This window comes from Babesia microti, chromosome I (assembly GCF_000691945.2).
Source record: "Babesia microti strain RI chromosome I, complete genome".
NCBI lineage: Eukaryota > Apicomplexa > Aconoidasida > Piroplasmida > Babesiidae > Babesia > Babesia microti.
In genome coordinates this window covers 1,265,564-1,285,430 of record NC_027205.1, presented here as the reverse complement: position 1 = coordinate 1,285,430, position 19,867 = coordinate 1,265,564, and the positions used below count along the sequence as shown (strand labels likewise).

Here is a 19,867-nt window from a genome sequence, read left to right as displayed (position 1 = left end):
AGTCATAATGTTTGCACAACCCAAAGGGACCGGTTCTGCATTGCGTGTAGTGTCCAAAGTGCCAGAAGAAGCGCTTTCGTACACGAATTTGGTAAACTATCACATAATTGTAGGTTTATGTTGATGAAAAACTACATAAATCACTTGAATTTCACAGAAACAGCGCCTTTGTGACGATTAAAGGATACATTTTTTGTGCAAAGTATCATGATTATTATGTAGATCCCACCCCAAGGCTTCTACTCGGGAAATATTCATAGGTGGTTGCATACGTACTCTTCTAAAAGTCCAATTAGGGGAGACAATCACAATATCACCACTTTCCCCTGAATTGCTGACATCCATCACCGCAGCAGACATTCTTATCTTTTCCGTATCATTATTCACCAAATCCTCATCAAGTATCACTTAATTTGACACAGAAATTTTGTGTACAACCCAAGAATTGGAGGCCCAATGTAAAACGTTGTTGAATGGGCATATTCTGCATTTGTCTCAGACGATACCATTTAAGATTCATGATCAGCAGATCAAACTGACGTAATAGACATATTTCACTTAGGGTTATCGGGATAACTAGTACTAGGAATGATGAAAAATCATGTATTTTATGTAATATACTTAGATGTGTTAAAAGCTTTAGTGACAAACGGCACTGAATTTAACTTTGATGACTTGAATTCAAACGTAAGAAGTGCGTTAGATAGGTTGGAATATTTAAAACAAATTTCTGTTTTGAGGAGTTGGGCATCGGTGGGTTGGATAGCGAATTTGACACGATATTCCGTAGAGCGTTCATTTCCCGTACCTACCCCTTACCCATCCTAAGACAGTTAGGCATATCACATGTCAAAGGTGATAAACAATTTACTTAGGTTTGATTCTTTATGGACCCCCAGGCACTGGCAAAACATTGATAGCTCGACAAATATCTAAGGCACTTAATTGCTCTAAGCCCAAGGTAACACAAACACTGAGTGATAGATTGTCAATGGCCCAGAGATTATGAGCAGATATTTTGGCCAATCAGAGGAGAATGTGCGAGAGTTATTCAAGGATGCAGAGGCTGAATATCAAAAGGCACGCACTTTTATCAATGCAGAAAGGGGACATGTCGAGCCTGCATATAATTATCTTTGATGAAATCGATTCTATTTGTCAACGTCGTGGCATGGACAACTCTGGAACTGTAAATTTACCGGTTATATAGGCTGCGAGAGATTCCATTGTTACCCAACTACTTTCTAAAATAGACGGAGTGGATTCGCTAAACAACATATTACTGATTGGAATGACGAACAGAATTGACATGATTGACGACGCTTTGCTAAGGCCTGGAAGATTTGAAGTACAAATTGAAATTGGCCTACCGAATGAGCAAGGCCGCCAAGACATCCTAAAAATACACACCAAAACTATGTGTGAGTCAAAACGCATAGCACAAGTATCACGAGTACTGTAACTTAGGACGTGGATTTGAAGGAAATTGCTAGCAAAACCAAAAATTTCACAGGTGCAGAACTTGAGGTACTTTATCTGTAAATTAGGGACTAATAAAAGCTGCCGTCTCATTCGCTTCCAAAAGGCATATAGATCCGGATAATCCTTCAGTGCCCAAGGATATTGAGAATATAATAGTGCAGCGAAGTGATTTTTTGAATGCATTAGAGGATGTCACACCTGCATTTGGCGCAGGTTCATCTGACCTTAATGCGTGTCTCGTACATGGTATAATTCCATATGGCACTAAATTTGTTACTTTGTTCAACAATTTGACGAAATATGCCCAGAAGGTAATTTGTAGCCTATCATCCAGATTGTGAAATCTACAAAAATACCATTGCTTAGCGTTTTGTTACAGGGCACAGTGGGTTCTGGCAAAACGGCATTAGCTGCTCATATGGCAATTGAGTCTAATTTCCCATTTGTCAAGCTTATATCGCCGGATCAATTTATCGGTCTGTCTGTAAGTGTTACTTGAATTAATGTAAAATTTGAATGATTATATATGTAAATTCGAGCAGGTTTAAATATTGGCTAACTTAGGAACTATCCCGTGTTAATGCCATATCCAAAGTGTTTGATGATGCCCACAAATCACCCTTATCTTTAGGTAATTTTGAGCTCACACAGTCATTTTAGATGGTATTGAAAGATTGATTGAATATTCCCGTGTGGGACCTAGGTAATTTGTCAATTGATTGTGAGGTTCAGCAACACAATTTTACAATCCCTTCTTATACTGATTAAGAAACCTCCTCCGAATGGGAGACGTATTTTTATTGTGTGCACAACTGGAGAGGAGGAATTCATGCGTGATAGCAAAATCTACGATTCCTTCAACGCAGTACTAACGGTACCCCTGGTATGTGGGAGTGAGGAGTTGTCATTTGTGTTGAGTGAGCTTAGGAAGGAAGAGGGAGACCTGCCACCCAATGAGATTCAGAAGGTTAGCTCAACCTGATCCAAGATAGTTAACCATGGGAAGATTGCGAAAGTAGGCATTAAGCATCTGATAATTGCAGTGGAGATGGCAGCGGAAAAGAAGGAATTCGACATGATTACTGCTGAGGACTTTTTCTCGGCAATTGACGATTGCCCCCTAGACTATTACTATAACCATTCATTTTGATGAAATACCCATACCTACGTGCATTTATTTTGTAATTTTAGCCACGCAAACATATCTTATATTTTGTATTTTATTGTTAAAACATTTTGGGTACATTGCATAGCAATTTATAATTACACATTTATTATTTTGTGGATAGTTGGATACATTTTTTTGTACAGAATAAAATCAGAATAAAATTGAAGTTGCAATGTACAAATGTGTTATTTATCAATGCGCACTTTTATGATTTAAACCTTTTAGATAAAATGCTTATCATGTCACATACACATAGTATCCAATATACGGTGATGTTAGGGTGTCTGCCATGTATACCAGACTTACTAGGTCCAGACTTCTGTCAGCTCTATCACATATAAATCATGAGAAAGATCAGACGGCATGACAATATACATTTAGATTAAATTTTTAGCAACGCTGTCAACGTGTACGGTGTTTTGTGTTACTGTTATTTGGTTACGAGACGTAAATTGTCCCCTATACGATTTGACATTGCCACTGCTAATTAAATTTGTGGATCCTGAAAAATGTCATAAACTTAGCATTTACATGGCTAAGAGGAAGCTGTTCCCAATAGACACATGGCCAAATCCACCAAGCTTGGGCACTTCTATTGGTCCATTGCGGCTCAGCAATCCTTTAGGCAATTTGTAATTGATATAGGGATAGCAGCCGGATTTGACAAGGATGCGGAGGCTCCCCTGGAAATCTTAAAGTACCGGAATTGTTATACAGACTTGGTTATGGATTCATCGAAGTGGGTACAGTCGTGCTAAACCCACAACCAGGAAATATAAAACCAAGACTATGGAGAATACCCAGCCACCTAAGCCTTGTAAATAGCTACGGCTTTAACAGGTGGCGTGACACTGATTTAGCAAGGGGATTGATGTGATGGTTAAAAATCTAAAATCGGCTCGTGCTAGACAGTCGAATGACAATTTGGTGAAAAGCAGCTTAATTGGCGTAAGCATAGGTATAACTTGTATAATATATTAGGCCGAAATAAAGAATCTACAACATTTGTTAAGGATTTATCCATATGCGTATCAAAAGTGGCTGCATATGCTGACTATATCGCAATAAATGTTAGTTCTCCAAACACTAAAAATTTGCGCGATTCACAATCAAACCAAGCACTAAGGGAGTTAATAACTACGGCTCAGCGCATACTTAACGAATTGAATCCAGATAGTTTTTGCAACACATACAGGCGGAAGCCTTTGTTATGCGTAAAAATATCAGTAAAAAATTAGTGATGTAGCCAGACCTAACGGATGATCAAATACAAGACATCGCAAAAGTGGCACTGGAATGCAAATTAGATGCGCTAATTGTATGCAACACGACGGTATAAGCACTTTAAGATAGGTATCTCGACCACGGATTTTGGTTGAAGAAAAGTTACCGGGCGAGTACACCGCCAATGAATTACCCGGCGGTCTCAGTGGTCTATTATTACGTGACATTTCAACCAAGCTAGTACACAAAGTATACAAGTATACTGGCGGTAGAGTTCCGATAATAGCAGTAAGGAATTGGTAATTTAGAGTGGAGGTATATTCAGCGGTCATGATGTATTGACCAAAATTGAAGCGGGTGCATCAGCATGCCAAATATTCACGGGCATGGTATAATAATTGTTATATAGATTTACCAGGGTCCAAAAACGGCCAACAAAATCAAGAAGGATCTGTGTCAGATTTTATCTGCCAGGGGTAAACCTCACATTTGAAGTAGGTTATACTAGTATTAGCGATGCTGTTGGACGTGCTCATAGAGAGGGCTAATTTTTAGAAACAGTAGCACTCCAGGCTTTAGTGGTAGACTTTACGCCCAATTTGACAATAACTTAATTAGCAGTTGGGACAGTCGTTTGTACAAATGGGCGTGGGTCATTTTTTTCGTTACATCGCAGAACGCTATCCGCTCATTTGTCAACAAATATCAAGATCATTTTCGGACAACGAAGCCGCATTATCTGAATTTTACTCTGATTCTACACTCCCCTTTGATGCCCTTTACCTTGACATGAATGGCATAGTCCACATTTGTGCCTATTCGAATAAGGAATTCAGCCGTGACATATCTTCGCTAGGCGACATATGGTTATCTATATTCCAATATATAACAAAGATAGTTAATTTGGCTAAGCCTAAAAAACTGTTATATTTGGCGGTGGATGGAGTGGCCCCCAAGGCCAAGATGAATCAGCAGCGCACTCGGCGCTTTAGAAGCGTTGCGGAATCAGAACAGAGAGCTAATTTGAATGAAGAATGCGCGAAATACTTTGCTAACGGCTACGACGACCCAGTTAGGGGCAAGGATGGTTTTGTGTTCGATCCTACATGCATAACCCCTGGCACGAAATTTATGCATGAATTTACCACTCAAATAGAGAAATATGTCGCAAAAATGATCAAGGCAGATACTTATTGGTCTAAATTAAAGGTGATAGTGTCTGGAGCCAATGTGCCAGGTGAAGGAGAGCACAAAATAGCCGAATACATCCGCAACACTAAGGGCCAATCGATCAAATCACACTGCATATATGGATTAGATGCAGACCTGATTATGCTATCTTTACTTTTTCATGAACCACACATTTGTCTACTTCGTGAATCTATAATTTTCACCAATATGATGAAAAATAATATAACATATCGGTTATTACCTAAGGATGACAATTTTGTGCTGCTGCACATACGGGTGCTACGCGAATATTTGGCTCGTGAATTATTACCCGTGCACATGCTGAAAGAGCCCTTTATATCAAGGGCTATCGATGATTTTATCCTCATCTGCTTGCTTGTGGGCAATGATTTCCTTCCTCACTTAAAGTTTGTACAGATCCCTAACAGAGGATTAACGATTCTGATGAAATTATACCGAGAACATGTGGGAAAAAACCAAAAAAACCCTTGGCTCACGATTGATTGTGGTGAAATAGACCTCCGCAACTTTTGCAACTTCTTGGACAAATACTGCAGGGTAGAGACAAAACAAATACTAGAAAAACTAAGAGATCCCAATGAGCACAAACCAACCTTGATAGACACAGCCCGGCATAAAATTGAAAAGGATTATACGACATATTCGCGAATGTTTCCCAAACCCGCAACCACTCCTGACCAGTGGGCTAGCAGGTACTATTATGCCAAAATGGGCCTCACAGATGAGCAATCTAGGGAGGAAATAGTCAAACAATATTTGATTGGGATACAGTGGGTCTTGTATTACTACTACAGATGCGTACCCGACTGGAATTGGTACCTCCCGTGCCCCTACCCACCCCTGGCCCAGGACATGTCAAAGATACTCAAACGTACTATCCAGAAAACCGAATGCAAGAGACTATCTAAGGCACTTGGTATCAAGTTTGAATTGGGACATCCCTGTACGCCCTTTGAGCAGCTCCTGTCGGTCCTCCCGCCAAAGTCAAGCTACTTGCTACCAAAACAGCTGGAAGCACTGATTACAGATCCAAAGTCTGGACTTGAAAGTTACTTCCCAACGCAATTCGACGTGGATATGGACGATACTTTGGTGCCTTGGGGAGGGGTTACACTCCTGCCCACTATCGATCCAACCTTGATAAGGCAAATTATTCACAATTCATTGCAATGTCATCCTCTCGACAAAGCGGATGAACAGCGCAATGAATTTGGCCAGGCCCATCTAATTTTTCAGTGCAATAGCGGCAAAGTTATCAAGCGTAAATTTCGAAATCCTGGGATAAATGGCCACTTTGACAACACTATGCGCTATGTGGAATCAAGTCCTGTGAACAGTTTTTGGTTCCCTAGCATCGCCCAGCTTAGACACCAGTTCCAGTTTAGCAAGGGCGTCAACGTATTTTCGAGGCCCTCTCAACATGAGAGCATGTACATTTACCCCCAGCCAATCATCCGTGGCAAAATATCCCAGCACGCCCTCGTTGGCTACCCCTATCCCTCATTGGTTCAGGTTTACAAAATATTCACTCCCAGCGTTACATTCAACCTTAGCCACCGCAAATTCACACAAACTGACCCAGATCACTATGAGAAGGTTGCCGAACAGTTGCGATTCCAATACCACGTTCAAGGTATTTGCCTTCAGTCCACTCCTTCCACAGGCGCCATCGACTTTTTGGCCTCCTTGTTCAGTGTGGATCTTGATATATTCAGGACCAACCAAGATTGTCCCGACGCTATAGAAAATACTTTTATCTCTTTCCGCCGGATAGACAGAAACCTAGGCCCCTACGGGGGCGTTGAATACCACAATATTTCCTTTGCCAGATTTGTGGCCAAGCAAAAATCATCACAGCCGAGTTTAAGCAATTTGGATGGATGCAAAGTCGTACTGATAAGAGACGGTCCACTTTTTGGAAGCGTAGGGAAGCTGTCGATCAGCGAGCAGGGCGCCATAGCGACATTTTTTTCCGGCGGCTCCAATAGAGCCGATAAGGACGCGTTTTCTGACGCGAGGGACAGGCACCATTGGCTGCAGGCAATGGCTCTGAAAATTTTGATTTCTTCTAAGAATTCTAAGTGGTACGGATTCGAAACTTTGTGTGCTAAGGCGGGGATTACATCGCATGTAGGCGAGCTAATCTTGGGCAGCCTTGAAATAAACCTCAATGGGATCCGGCATGACATAGGAATGGGCTTGTGTACTTGGAATAAATCGCACTCAAATGAAGGAATTACCGGGATTTTATGTTTGCCGGGCTATGCCAATTCTGCCAGCAAATACAGCGAATCAAGCTCCGACAGGCCGTGCTGTTATAGCTGCATATACTCCCACGACGCCTTTAAAGCGCTCAAAGAATACAAAAGATTGTTCCCTCAACTGTTTGATTACATCTCTCGTAACGAATCGTCTAGAATTAATGCTGCCAACGTGTTCCAATACGTTACCAATTCATTGGACCCTGAAGCGCACATGGGGAGGGATCACGCAATACATTTGGGAAAGAATATCGTGGCCTGGTGCGAAGAACAGCCTTTCAAGATATTAAAGTTCGTATCCGGCGGGTATTCTGCACTTCCAAGCGCCACTATTGCTGAAATAGCAAGGCTTCACGATTCGTTCATTCGCGAGCACCAACCCACGCCCAGCACATACAGCACTAGCGATCTGGACTCAGTCTATTCGGCCGAATTTGATAAATACCCTTCGCTGAAATCACCCAATACAGTATCAAGGTTACAACGCCGCCTTCCGTGCATTGGCCAGTACGTCGTCAACCTCTACCAGGGAGGGCCCGTACCCGTTGGGGCCAGGGCAATCGTTACCGGGATATTCCCCGAAAAGGAATCAACTCTACTCGAGATATGCCTTGTTGATACATTTTTTGGCGCTTCCACATGCCATGGGCGTACACCCAAGTTGCGGGGTCTTACAACCACTCCAGATCATGTACTTTCCCTACAGCCATTTGTGACTTGGGATTCAGCCTTTCCCTTTCTAGACAGTGCACTTGGTCAAGGGGGGGCCCCTCAACCGGTCGCCCAGCCCACCATTTAATTTTTACCAATTTGTTCCAGTTAAGTTTAGTGTATGTATATGTATGCGTGTGGGATTGATCAATCTGGCGCCAGTGTGGCGTAGTATTGGTAGGCTGAATTATAAGAGTCGGTTAGTTGTGCGGGCAGTATGAGGTGTAGGGGCTGGAGGGTGATTCTGACGGGCATGGCGTGTTCAGATAGGGAATCGGACCATGCCGAAAAATTATCCAGGGGACTGGCCACGCTTCCTCCCAGGAAATAAATAGACTTTGTTGCCCCAGATGTCGTGTAGTTTGAGTTCTTACTAAGACTGGTACCAACGTCGAGTGATAGATCAAGTGCTTTTGCGTTCAAATCTATGTTCAGTTGTGCGTTCCTTTTAACATTTTGGATATCTTGTTGTGTGTTAATTGTGTCATTGATGATGATTTTACCTCCTAAATGATCTATGTGTTACCTAGAAAGACTAGAGTGACAAAGTGTGTGCCAAATATGTTGAAAAGGGTCATCCACGAGTTTACACTTTTGCAATTATCGCTTTTGGGGTAAGTTTTATAAAACGAAGCTACGCAATCAGCTGCAAAAAAATCTACGGGTAGCGATTTGACAAATTTGGCAAATTCGGAGGAGTAAGATAGCTTATCAACTGGCAGGCTATACCCAGTGACGTACTTGTAACAGTATACCATATTTTGTTGGATACTATGGCCCCTACTTGTGGCAATTTTCATGAGGTTATCGTAGCTGAACGATGAGGCGAAGCTGAAGGCCGCCGTGAAGGCATGTTCATCATTTGGCGAGGGGGATTCTATCGATACATCGAATTTTAGATCGTTTTTGATGTTCTTTGTATCTAGAGTATTGTTGGATTGTGTGAGGCTGCGAACCTGTGTACAATCTGTCTTACCCTCTCCTGCTTGGCACAGCTTGACAAGCGCCTTACCCAAACGCCCATTGGTATCGACAGAAGGGAATTTACTGTAATACAGTTACTGTTATTTCTAGGGCAATTGGCACTTTTTTGTGTTATGACTGGATATCTATAACCGGGATCTAGCAGGCTGTCGCTACTGCCCAGTGGATTTCCTTTTATTACATCATATCCTGCCCCCAAGTATTCTGTATCAATTGCCCTCCCTTACCTAAACCATCAACGTATTTTAGATTCGACACGTAGGCTTTTACTTTGGGGCGTTGCATACCGTTTTCTAAAATTAATGTGCAATTTAATTATTTGGCCGGTCGATTTTATGACATTCAAGCGTACAATTTGAAGCCTTACTATTGGCCTTTGGTTTTTTTTTCGTACCTTGAACACTGTCGCCATCCCCTTCATCGTTTGTATAATCATCTTCCAGGTCTGATTTTGTATCATAATCCCCTTCATCGTTTGTATAATCATCTTCCAGGTCTGATTTTGTATCATAATCCCCTTCATCATTTGTATAATCATCTTCCAGGTCTGATTTTGTATCATAATCATCCCCTTCATCATTTGTATAATCATCTTCCAGGTCTGATTTTGTATCATCATCCCCCTCATCGTTTGTATAATCATCTTCCAGGTCTGATTTTGGACCCCTGGCTGCATGATCGTTAGACCTTTTGCCACTGGACCAGCCGTTAGCAGCCAGGCCTGCAATTTTACCACTTGACTTATGGCTGGAATTATCACCATGGCCGCTAATAAAGTCATCATAATCATCATCGTCATCATCGTTATTGTCCTTGCTGGCACCCAAGTCATTCAATCCTAGAGTGCCTATGGGAGTGACGAGATTAAGGCCACCCTTGACTGCAGAATTTATTAATTCACTCTTATTTTTTAGTTTGTGAGTTTTGTTACTACTATAACCACTTTTGGCCCAATCTTTGCCCCTGGACGTGTTTGGGTTCTTAGACACCCGCTTATTACCATAGGGTTTACCACTTAATTTGTTCCTGCTAGGCCTGGCATTCGGGTTCTTAATGTTAGATTTGGCTGGTGCGTTGGCGACTGTTTTTTTGGGTTTGTAGTTATATTTGTGGCGCGAGACAGCCTTCTTCACCGGCCTGCTTCGCAGGGGTTTTGATGGGCGCTTTTTATTCAATTTTGCATTTTTCTTGTCCACGAAGGCATAACTATCGACGGGCAAGTTTGGTGTGGCAGCTAAAATATTTACAAGGGATAGAAAAATTGCAGCTACACAGATGATAATACTGCTGCGCATTTTAGTAACTATGAATGAGTGACATTAGTAGCTCCAGGGTGCCATGTTTGCCACGTGCCGGTGGCATGAGCTTTTGGCACGGCCTACCCAAGTTAGTTGAGCCTGCAGTGGTGTGGTTGGCAGGAGATTGGGGCTATGAGAATATGGACCTGGAGTGCAAAACTTAGAATTCCATTGCTGGTGTATTTTTTCCTGAATATAAAACACTGCGTCATGTTTACCATGTTTTTAGCGTCTCAAAATTGCACCCCGGCGTTTCGAAATCGCTTCAAGTCGTTTGCTACGCTTGATTTGCGCAACATGTCTACTGACAGCGCAATTCAGCACGAGAATTGGCAAAAGTCTCTACCCAAGCATCTAAGGGACAAGATAAATAGAAGGCTGGATATGGACCCCAGCAACCCTGTAGGCATTATGACACACTGCATCAAGGCATTTTTCCAAGGTTCAAACCCGAACATTTCCTATTATACGGTACCTTCACTGCCCATATCTATCCTTGAGAATTTTGATAGGCTTTTGGTACCATACACCCATCCCAGCAGATCGCCCACTGAAAGCTTTTACATCACGTCCAATTACGCCAACACATACAACTATTTGCTGCCAGAATATAACAAGCACCAAATTGAGTCCCTAACACCCAGTGAAGTTAACGAATTGAGCGACAAATGTGGACACGATGAGCTGTTAATGCCTACCCACACTACTTTTTACCTACCAAAGCTACTATCGCAGGGCCTAACTGGCGCCACATACTCAGGGCAAGTATGGAGAAAAGATTCCATCGACTCCCTCCATTACCCAGTCTTCCACCAAATGGATGGATATCGGCTATTCATGAATGATGACCTAGATGACTGCAACATAATTTCAGACCTAAAGGAGACAATGGAGAAGTTGATCAGATACCTGTTTAGCAAAACAAAGGGTAACACCCAGTTAAAGCAGGCCACGCAATATCCATTAATTGGAGCGACGACACTTTTCCCTTCACCGAACCTTCTTTTGAGATGTCTGTAAGCATAGAGGGGCTACCCATAGAAGTCCTTGGCTGCGGATTGATCAAGCCTCAAATCATTCGACATAGCTTGCCAAGATCGTTTCAATCGCAAAATTTGCCAATGCCTATTGGATGGGCGTTTGGAATTGGATTAGAACGCCTGTGCATGGCGTTGTTCGGCATCCCTGACGTCAGGTTATTTTGGGAAAAAGACAAACGGTTTGCTTCACAATTTGCAGACGCACTCAAGAAAGATGAATTTACCCAATTTGTAAGGTACAGTCATCATCCTGCTGTGGAGAGGGACATATCCTTCTTCCTCCCTCACGGCCACGACGATGACATTGGAAAATTTCAGCAGAGATTCATAGACCTTGTCAAAAGAATCGGAGGCGGCTTGGTAGAATCCGTGCAGCTGTACGACCGGTATCAGCGGGTAGTAGACGGTCAGTCTAGATTATCACTCTGCTACCGGATAACATACAGGGACTTTCAGAACCTGACAAATGCCCAGGTCAACAAGCTACACGCCCGAATCTCTGACCAGCTAATCCGTTCCCTAGGCATTACCATACGTTAGACTTTAGTTAGACTCCGACCGCATTCAACATCTGAAACTGAGCAGTACAGGACTGGGCTAAGGGTAAGGGGGTTGACTGGCAAAATTAGGCAGCAGGCATGCCTACGATCAGGACCACCCATGTGGACACTATGCTGGCAGGTAGTGGGTAGGCCTTAACAGCAATGCCGAAATTCGTTCCCATAGGCAGGGTGCGGATAAAGTCTCCGATTATGCCATCCCTGAGGAAAAGCCGCGAGATTTCCGATACGTCTGCTTGCCTGAGGCGCATGGGCAAGGCGACCCTAATGCGCCCCGCCTCAACCTTTGCGAAATATTCGAGAAATTCATTTTTTTTCTCAAGCCAGTAGGTTATAGCGGGTGTTTTGACGAATGTCTGCGAATCATCAGAGTCTGAGCAATCGGTTTCTGCATCGGATATGTTAGGATTTTCTTCTACATCGCCGCCTTTTTTATTGTACGAATTGGTATGCAGATATCCGTGCACGAGTCCATCTTCTAGCAAATCTGCGAGCTGATCAACTTTCATCCTGTGGATGCAGTGGGCTGGGCGTTTGAGGATTCCGACTAGGAGCTGATGCACGTGATGATGGATTTCTTCTTGGATCCGTTCTATATATGCCATTTCATCTGGCGGCCCAACGTATATTTCTGCAACCATAGGCGCTACTGGCGATTTTAAAAAGGGTCTCCAGTGCTTTGAATTCTCGAAATCGTAGAATATGACGCATGGGTTATGATTTTGTAGATTTCCCCAGACTTGGTTAGCGTTGAATACGACCTCAACAGAATGGTAGGGCACTTTGTCTACATTTGGGTCATCTGCGAATGGAAGGTACGGTGAGAATGGCAGGCTCATAGCATGATCTTTAATAACCTGGCTCAGCGTTTTCCGGTTAGGCGTTGTACTTGCGCTTTTGGTGTATTTATTCGCATATGAGGCGAATGCATTTGGGTTAATTTGCAGGGGGATGAAGGCGTCTGGAAAGGTCCTATCATTTGGATTGAACTCAATGGCTCCTTCGTCTGGCCAGTCCAGCGTGCAAATTACCTGCGGGCTCTTATACACGGGCATGTCATTATTCGTGCAGTTTTCATCGGCCCCAGTCTCGTTATTTACGTAGTTTTCATTGATTCCAGGATGTCGCCTGGCCCTGCCCCTTAGAAGAACCATGCCATTATTAGTGTCATTTCTGGGTAGCTGCGGATCCCAAAAGCAGACATCATCTCCCTGTCTAGTAATAACCCAATAACATGGGACTCTGCGCAGTCTGCCAAAGCCCATCATTGCGGATTTATGTGATTTGGGCACTTTCTCAATGACCGTACCCTTGGCAATGTAGACATCTTGGCGCTGCGCCAGTAGAGTTCCTGCCACCAGCAGCGCCCTATCCCGCGACCCTCCGACCCTTTTCCGGCTAAGGATTTTAGCCACTGGGCTCACGCGACTGAAGGGGGACTTGAAGTCCTTGGCGCTGGACTCGGCGCATGTGCCAGCATCAAGGGGATAGGTTGAGACCCAGTGTAGAAGTTTAAGGGGGTGGAATTGGTGGGATGGGAGCCTGAGACTGGTGATTAGTGCAGATAATGGCAGGCCAGTAGGTCGGTCAAGGGGCCAAAAATCCCGACGCGTCGGCGCGTCGGGAAACCAACTCCTATATATACTCTGGAACCTCTCAAAGTCCCTTTCCCAGTGCTTTCCACTATCACGGTATATGTTTGGTTGATACTCTACTTCCGGCTCGTGTATAAACTCAAAGTCATTGGGCAGGGGCGGAACGAACCCTGCCTCCACCACCAATATGGCGGAGGAGCCGGACGGAGCCCCCGATACAGGCAGCCTGAAGGCCCTGAAGCCGCCTCCGGCGGCTGTAGCCAGTTTACGCAGCTGAAGAATTGCATCTCCCATATACTCGGCCCCGGCAGCGTTAAGTTCAAAGAGGATACTTCCTCGGGAGTGTAGATCGACGGGAAGTATGCGTTTGATCATCATAAGGTTCTTCACCTCCCTTTCATCCACCAATTTGACTGGGAAGTCAAAGTCCTCGTTGTAATGGGCAGAGCCTTCCGATAGGAATGTAGTTTTGGTCACGCTAGTCATTCCGTCCCAGGTCACTTTGACAGCGCACTCGCTCATGTCCATAGCGCCGACCAGCCCCTCAACTCTGATGATTTTTATTTGAAGCATAAGTGCTGATGTGTTGGTATAGTGCGAAACATTTGAGTATGGATGCCCGCTGCATATGGTACCTAGTGTTCGTGTGTTGGCAAAATCCTCGTCCACCACCACCATATCTAGATAGCCAGATATGGTACCCTGTAGGAATTTTGAACGATCATACGTGAGTCTTTTGATTGAGGAATTCAGGTGGGAGTACTCGGGGATGGAGCGGAGGGAAATAAAGGTCTTGCCCAGCTGAGAAGGGGAACCATACCACTTGCCCCTGGCATTGGCCATTAGCACCAATTCCACAAAACTGCTGCGCAAATCATTGAATGTACCGGTGAACGAAAAGAATACGGGCCCTGGCCAAAAGTTTCCCTCGCTACTTACTATGTGTTTATAATTGCTACCATTGCTATAACGCATACATATTCGAAGGGCCTTCCCCGATTCACTAAGCGCCCTGGGCATTTCAGCAACGGGAATAAACAACCAGTCGTGGAAAGTGAGAGCAAAATTGAAAATACGCTCCAGCAAAAACTTTACTTCAATGAGTTGTACCTCGGTGCCATCAGCCTTGAGAATCCATTTGGCATTGACATCACCCTCTCTGACTAGCTCGAGTAACGTTACTTGGTACGTGGCAAATATGCAATTGAATGTAAATGGACGCACTTGCCACATGTCCACGCAAATCTTATAGTCTTCCAGTTCTCTATGGGATAGGATGAGCGTCTGTGCCTTCCAAATCACCACTGACTGAGGTTATGCTTACTTGTACTGGGGAAGTGTACTGACTGCCTAGGCTCCAAAATGTACCCCGAAGAGTATAAAACCCTGGGCAGGATAGACCCGCATCCAGTTAGCTTGCCGTGCCTGAGCAGTCGGATGGTGTAGAAGAAGCGTTGCCTCACGGATGACGTATTGGTAATAGAAGAGATGGCGAATGAACACTTCCATTCCTTTGCGAATTGCGATGTACTTTGTGCTACTCCCTCCCTTTTTGGCGGCGCAGATGTGTTATTGGGGGTGCCCTTTGATGTGTTACTAGGGGCGTCTTTGAATGTGTTACTAGGGGCGTCTTTGAATGTGTTATCGGGGGCGTCGTCACGGGTATCCAGCGCATGAAATTCGCTGCTTAGGTCATTTTCACCAAGCTCCTCCGGCACTTCGAGTTCGTCCTTGCTCGTTACGCGCCCGCCCAGGTCGAAGAGGGGGAACGTCACGGGCATGGCGACCGCCCCAGTTACCTCTCTCCCGCCACCACACCGTGCCGATTAGTACTATCGCAAATATACATTAGACCATTGGTGGCAATCCCATCAATCTGACACGCTATTATACACTGCACACACAACATACGCTATTATACACTATACTATACATTAGACCTTGGCAGCAATCCTACTAACCCGACGCGCGGGCTGGAGCCCGTGCGGCTGTGGCTTGGGGCTGGTACTTTTGCGCGATTTTCCTCACCAGCGTCATGGGTATGCCGTCGCTTTCCGGCATTGGCCTCACTGACTCGAAATTTACCACCAATTCCGCAAGCCTGAGGGCTGCATGGGCTTCGTCGTCTGCATCTCCCTTTAAATCTCCCGCCTGGGCCCCGGAGATGTGATTGGCGGCCCACCTACGTTCAAATAACAAGTCTCCAAGGCGCCCTATGAGTCGGTTGACTTTTGAGCGCACGCCGTCCTCGCCCAAATCTTCAACCTTAATGCCGTTAACGTACCCGACGATCCCACCAGCTCCGCCATTTCCCACTTCCTTGCTCGGCGGGGAACGCGGCTTAAGTTTAGACGTGACGATTTCTTCCAGGAGGGGCCCGAACCTGGTGCATTTAAATTGCGCCAGGAGGTGTGTGTCTTCGGCAGTAGGGTCTTTTTTTGGCAAATTTTCAACGTATTTACGGATGTCCAAGCCACTTTTTGTGACAGTTAAGAGCTTTAGCAACGAGGCCAGGTCGCAGTAGCGGAAGTTGTGCAGACTGGTAACTAAAAAGTATCTTTCGGCGATACTGGCAACGTCATCGTGGGTGGGCGCGTCGAACCCTAGCAGCTGCAGCAGGGTTTCAACCCTTAGCAGGTGAGCAACCGATTCCGCGTCTCTTTTAGCCGAGAGTAGTTTTTTGGCCGCCGACAGCACTTGCTTGGCATTTGCAATTTCTTCCGGGTAGATGGGCGAGGAGACAAGGGCCTTTGATCTAGGGAGGAGATCAGCGTCGGCGGGTTCCGCTGCCTTTGTTTCCCTAAGAACTCGACTGCATTTGCCGAGGACCCCCCCCTCCCCGAAATCTCTAAACCTGAAATTGTGACGTGCTTCCAGGTGGAAGAGAGCCTGTACAGTTTTAACGTCCATACAGGCGGAAATCAAGTTGATGTACCTGTCAAACCTCCCCTCTCGAAGCAGTTGCACGGCGTGCCTGCGAAATAGCTTGTTTAGAATTCGGGCCAGATCGCTACGGCAGGCCGGAGTTACGGATTGTATGGCGCGGGCAACAAGAGCGAAACCGTCTGCGCGCGGCGCCGGCTGGCCCAATTCCCGATCAATCTCCCGGCCCAGTCCTCGTATCAGTTGCGCATAGAGTTTTGCCAGCTGCGCGGGGACTGTCGCTGGCCTGGCGCGTCTGTAGGAGTCCAGCATGCAGATGGTGCCAAATATGCAGTCCACCGACAGCCCGTCGGCGCTGTTCGAGTCGCAGTCTAGGCAGGACAAGCTGTGTTCTATCGCATTAAAATCTTCCAAAGTGTACTTTGCCCCTGCCCCGTCGCGACTATTTGCAATCTGTACTATTCGTGCGAAGGCATCGCTGGAAGGTAACTGCGGGTCAGAAAGGGCGACCTTCAGCGTGTCAACGCGGACCAGCGAACGCAGGACGCCGGTTTTGAAGGGCCGTGCAGCTTTGACCAGCCCCAGGCCCCCGCGAGCGAGCGCGGAGTACATTGGCAGCCCCAGGGTCCTCGTGGCCACTGGGTGTTACGACAACAGATAGCACAATAGTAGGAGAGTTACAATTACACTTACAGAGCACCTACACCTACAGAAGAGAGAAAATTACGAAAAATTGTTATGTTACAACTGACAAGCACCCGCGCTAGCAGCATATAGAGCTAATGTACAATCTTCCGCAGTGAGCAGGTCAAACTGCGGGATACTCGCAAACAGTGTCGATCGTTGCGGAGGTTTCTGGGGGCGTAGGATGCCAGTAAAAACGAGGGTCTGTCTGCAACATTGTACCATAGTCCGGGTGGCCGGCCCCGCTCGTGTACGCAAAGTTGCCCATATTATCTGGCTCCCCGACCCATTTGCCAAACTTTGGCACCGTGCCAAGGTCTGGCACCTCTTGGTGGACGTCCGGCTCGTCCACATTAGCCTTTTCGGAGGCGAAGGTCGCGTCCTGCTCGGTAGAGCAGAGACGGGTCACCTGGTACGGGTCTTGCCCGTATGAGTTTACAAATGGAAACTGGAACTGCGGCACGTACTGATAGTAGTTATACATACCGTAGGGATCATAGTAGCCGGTGGCAGAGCCCACCGGAGCTACAGCGTCGTCCCCCTTATAGCAGTCCACGGAGCCGTGGTAGTCGTAGTCGTGGAAGAACGGCGGGTGGTTGTAGACGTCTACCGTGGCCAGCTCGTCCTCCTTGTCCTCGGTGTCGTTCTCCGCGGCGGTAGGCGGCAGCTCTTGGTAGGTTTGGAAGGTGGGGAAGCTCTGAAAGGGATTGCACGCAGCGTAGACGTGGTAGTTGTGGGCCGCCGAGTCCACGGCCCTCGAGGTAGAGAGCGGGGCTGTAAAATTAGGGTCACCCATGCCACCCGCCTTCCTCCTCTTCCTCCTCGGCGCCGGATCGGATTTGCTCTTCTTTTCAGAGCAGAGCACCTCCATGGTGTGCTTTCTCGCCGTGCCGAAGACGTTGGAATAGTTGGCATCATAGCTCAAATCCGCTTTGAGTTCGCACCTGCTGAGGCGCGTACCAGTGGCTTTGTGGAGCAGCCTGGGGGCAAATATGCCCTGCTTGAGGCTGTCCGCTAACATTTCTGCCCGCGACCTCGCTTCATCATTCCCGATTTTTTTGCAGGACCAGCGCGCACGCATCTTGGTGCCGCAGTTATTGACCCATTCCACCCTCCATTCGCGCAGATACCGATCTCTTATCAGAGAGACCTGAAACTTGCCAACATTCTCATAGATAGCCACTACAGGCGGGCCCTTCTCCGGGTACAGCTGATCAAATGTATAGCCCGCCTTAACCTTGGCCACCAAATCATCCGCGCGTTGCTTGGCCTTAGCATTTCCATATTTTTTGTAAGAGATGCGTTGCTCACGACGGATCTGACCCTCATACCACTCGACGATGAGAGAGCGCTCGACCTTGTCTACGTAAATTATTGGCTGAGCTTGAGTTGTGGGCTGGAAGGGCTCGATCACCTTTTCGCCTTGCGACCCGCACATGTTAGTTGTATCCAGCCCATAGGGGTTGTGGAACCATTCACTGACGCCAGGGCCGCCCCCAATGCCGTCGATTTCGGATACTGCGGCGGCGCCCAATGATGTATCGACTTGCGCTCCAACGAGAGTTTCCAATGAGCCTGTGAGTGTGTCTAGTGCGTCGGGAAGCTCGAATTTTTCCGACGCAAAGACTCCGTTCGTCATAGCGAACCAATCAATTACTTCTGATCAAGAATAGTTATCGGCAGTTATTGAAGCAAAATACGATTATGTTTAAGAGAAACAATTGTCTATGGGTTGCCACTCAAACAACGGCCTGTTATGCCACAATAATAACATGCGCAGACCTTTTGAACTATGGATAAGTCATTCAATAGAGCACTTATTCATAGTAAGGGTTTGGATTGCGCGCTTTGGCAGTGAGTTGTCTGGGCGTGTATGTCTCAACCCGTAGACTAAAATTATTGAGAGTGTGCCTAGGGTGCACACGTGTAATAAATGTTAGAATACAAGGAAGTGCCATACACACCTTTTGGTGCGATTTTTAACACTAAATGCCCCGCATATGGACTGTACTAGACATAGCCATACTGCTGTGGCTGATGGCACCCACACGCTCCAATGCCCGACAACGCTCCACTCCCACCTGGCCAGGCGCTATATATCCGAGAGGCCTAGGCAAATATTCGCGCCTAATTTTTTATACATTTAGATACATGACTGCGTTTGCAACCACTTGCACAAATTACGGGCCCGCAGACTCTCACCCTTCGGAGATTACCCTGCCGGGATGACTCGGCGTATTGAGCCGCCTAAAAATACACAAAGACTGGTATTTCCCTCGGAATCCATCAAATCCACGCCATTCCACTCGGAATGGACGATTGATGGCTCGCGCTGTCTAGTGGCGGCGTCACCACATAACCTCCACTACATATTAACTGACCGCTAGATGCGCTTGTTGTGGTCATATGTGGCTTTCACCCCTTAGGCTGGCAAAGATTGGCCCTAGCAAGGGCAGGGGCCCCCTGCTCACCAAATTTGCGCCTGTTGGCTTCAAAAAGGGGTACGGAGCCGTGGGCCTAGGCAAACACACCAAAAAAGGTATCCACTTCTTTACCCAGGCATGTTCATTATCAACAAAATGCTGATTCCTACGTTTCATGTGCCCCAAATCAATCCGGAGGTACGCTACACTAACGCAGCTAAAGCCTTATATCTCACGAAACACACCCCTCCTTCGTGGAACCACTGCCTCAATCCCTAGTGATCCTAGTGATTGACTAATTTTATGTAGCTTAATACAACTCATACTCGTCCCAATTAGACT

General features: G+C 46.0%; 10 protein-coding genes across 10 annotated transcripts; 5 read left to right on the top strand and 5 right to left on the bottom strand.

The window, feature by feature from the left end:
* Positions 1 to 7: 7 nt before the first annotated feature.
* On the top strand, positions 8 to 2,632 carry BMR1_01G03495 (vesicle-fusing ATPase; the record flags this gene model as incomplete). Its single annotated transcript, XM_021483004.1, has 18 exons — positions 8 to 91; positions 114 to 202; positions 223 to 401; positions 423 to 540; positions 563 to 603; positions 626 to 687; positions 708 to 855; positions 876 to 961; positions 985 to 1,080; positions 1,103 to 1,189; positions 1,211 to 1,444; positions 1,468 to 1,527; positions 1,548 to 1,793; positions 1,817 to 1,966; positions 2,047 to 2,113; positions 2,134 to 2,185; positions 2,209 to 2,449; positions 2,471 to 2,632. 18 exons carry the CDS (start codon positions 8 to 10, stop codon positions 2,630 to 2,632), a joined length of 2,202 nt encoding a protein of 733 aa, XP_021337583.1.
* On the top strand, positions 2,940 to 4,422 carry BMR1_01G03490 (dihydroorotate dehydrogenase; the record flags this gene model as incomplete). Its single annotated transcript, XM_021483003.1, has 11 exons — positions 2,940 to 3,011; positions 3,032 to 3,275; positions 3,296 to 3,347; positions 3,368 to 3,490; positions 3,511 to 3,608; positions 3,632 to 3,876; positions 3,897 to 3,983; positions 4,004 to 4,162; positions 4,183 to 4,263; positions 4,284 to 4,350; positions 4,373 to 4,422. 11 exons carry the CDS (start codon positions 2,940 to 2,942, stop codon positions 4,420 to 4,422), a joined length of 1,278 nt encoding a protein of 425 aa, XP_021337582.1.
* A 94-nt stretch (positions 4,423 to 4,516) lies between these two features.
* Positions 4,517 to 8,146, top strand: BMR1_01G03485 (XRN1, SEP1, KEM1, 5'-3' exoribonuclease 1; the record flags this gene model as incomplete). Its single annotated transcript, XM_012792310.1, has 1 exon — positions 4,517 to 8,146. One exon carries the CDS (start codon positions 4,517 to 4,519, stop codon positions 8,144 to 8,146), a length of 3,630 nt encoding a protein of 1,209 aa, XP_012647764.1.
* A 59-nt stretch (positions 8,147 to 8,205) lies between these two features.
* On the bottom strand, positions 8,206 to 9,327 carry BMR1_01G03475_2 (hypothetical protein; the record flags this gene model as incomplete). Its single annotated transcript, XM_012792309.1, has 4 exons — positions 8,206 to 8,564; positions 8,585 to 9,014; positions 9,035 to 9,246; positions 9,270 to 9,327. The coding sequence occupies 4 exons, from the start codon at positions 9,325 to 9,327 to the stop codon at positions 8,206 to 8,208; spliced, it is 1,059 nt and encodes a 352-aa protein (XP_012647763.1).
* Positions 9,328 to 9,353: 26 nt separating this feature from the next.
* On the bottom strand, positions 9,354 to 10,337 carry BMR1_01G03475 (hypothetical protein; the record flags this gene model as incomplete). Its single annotated transcript, XM_012792308.1, has 1 exon — positions 9,354 to 10,337. One exon carries the CDS (start codon positions 10,335 to 10,337, stop codon positions 9,354 to 9,356), a length of 984 nt encoding a protein of 327 aa, XP_012647762.1.
* A 135-nt stretch (positions 10,338 to 10,472) lies between these two features.
* On the top strand, positions 10,473 to 11,920 carry BMR1_01G03470 (phenylalanyl-tRNA synthetase alpha chain; the record flags this gene model as incomplete). The annotated part of the gene is made up of 2 exons (XM_012792307.1): positions 10,473 to 11,268; positions 11,289 to 11,920. The coding sequence occupies 2 exons, from the start codon at positions 10,473 to 10,475 to the stop codon at positions 11,918 to 11,920; spliced, it is 1,428 nt and encodes a 475-aa protein (XP_012647761.1).
* Positions 11,921 to 12,005: 85 nt separating this feature from the next.
* On the bottom strand, positions 12,006 to 15,316 carry BMR1_01G03465 (conserved Plasmodium protein, unknown function; the record flags this gene model as incomplete). The annotated part of the gene is made up of 2 exons (XM_012792306.1): positions 12,006 to 14,839; positions 14,860 to 15,316. 2 exons carry the CDS (start codon positions 15,314 to 15,316, stop codon positions 12,006 to 12,008), a joined length of 3,291 nt encoding a protein of 1,096 aa, XP_012647760.1.
* A 175-nt stretch (positions 15,317 to 15,491) lies between these two features.
* On the bottom strand, positions 15,492 to 17,030 carry BMR1_01G03460 (hypothetical protein; the record flags this gene model as incomplete). The annotated part of the gene is made up of 1 exon (XM_012792305.1): positions 15,492 to 17,030. One exon carries the CDS (start codon positions 17,028 to 17,030, stop codon positions 15,492 to 15,494), a length of 1,539 nt encoding a protein of 512 aa, XP_012647759.1.
* Positions 17,031 to 17,226: 196 nt separating this feature from the next.
* On the bottom strand, positions 17,227 to 18,741 carry BMR1_01G03455 (transcription factor with AP2 domain(s),SPE2-interacting protein (SIP2); the record flags this gene model as incomplete). Its single annotated transcript, XM_012792304.1, has 1 exon — positions 17,227 to 18,741. One exon carries the CDS (start codon positions 18,739 to 18,741, stop codon positions 17,227 to 17,229), a length of 1,515 nt encoding a protein of 504 aa, XP_012647758.1.
* A 767-nt stretch (positions 18,742 to 19,508) lies between these two features.
* Positions 19,509 to 19,820, top strand: BMR1_01G03450 (mitochondrial ribosomal protein L41, putative; the record flags this gene model as incomplete). Its single annotated transcript, XM_012792303.1, is given in 3 exon segments — positions 19,509 to 19,641; positions 19,662 to 19,723; positions 19,743 to 19,820. 3 exon segments carry the CDS (start codon positions 19,509 to 19,511, stop codon positions 19,818 to 19,820), a joined length of 273 nt encoding a protein of 90 aa, XP_012647757.1.
* Between the last annotated feature and the right edge of the window lie 47 nt (positions 19,821 to 19,867).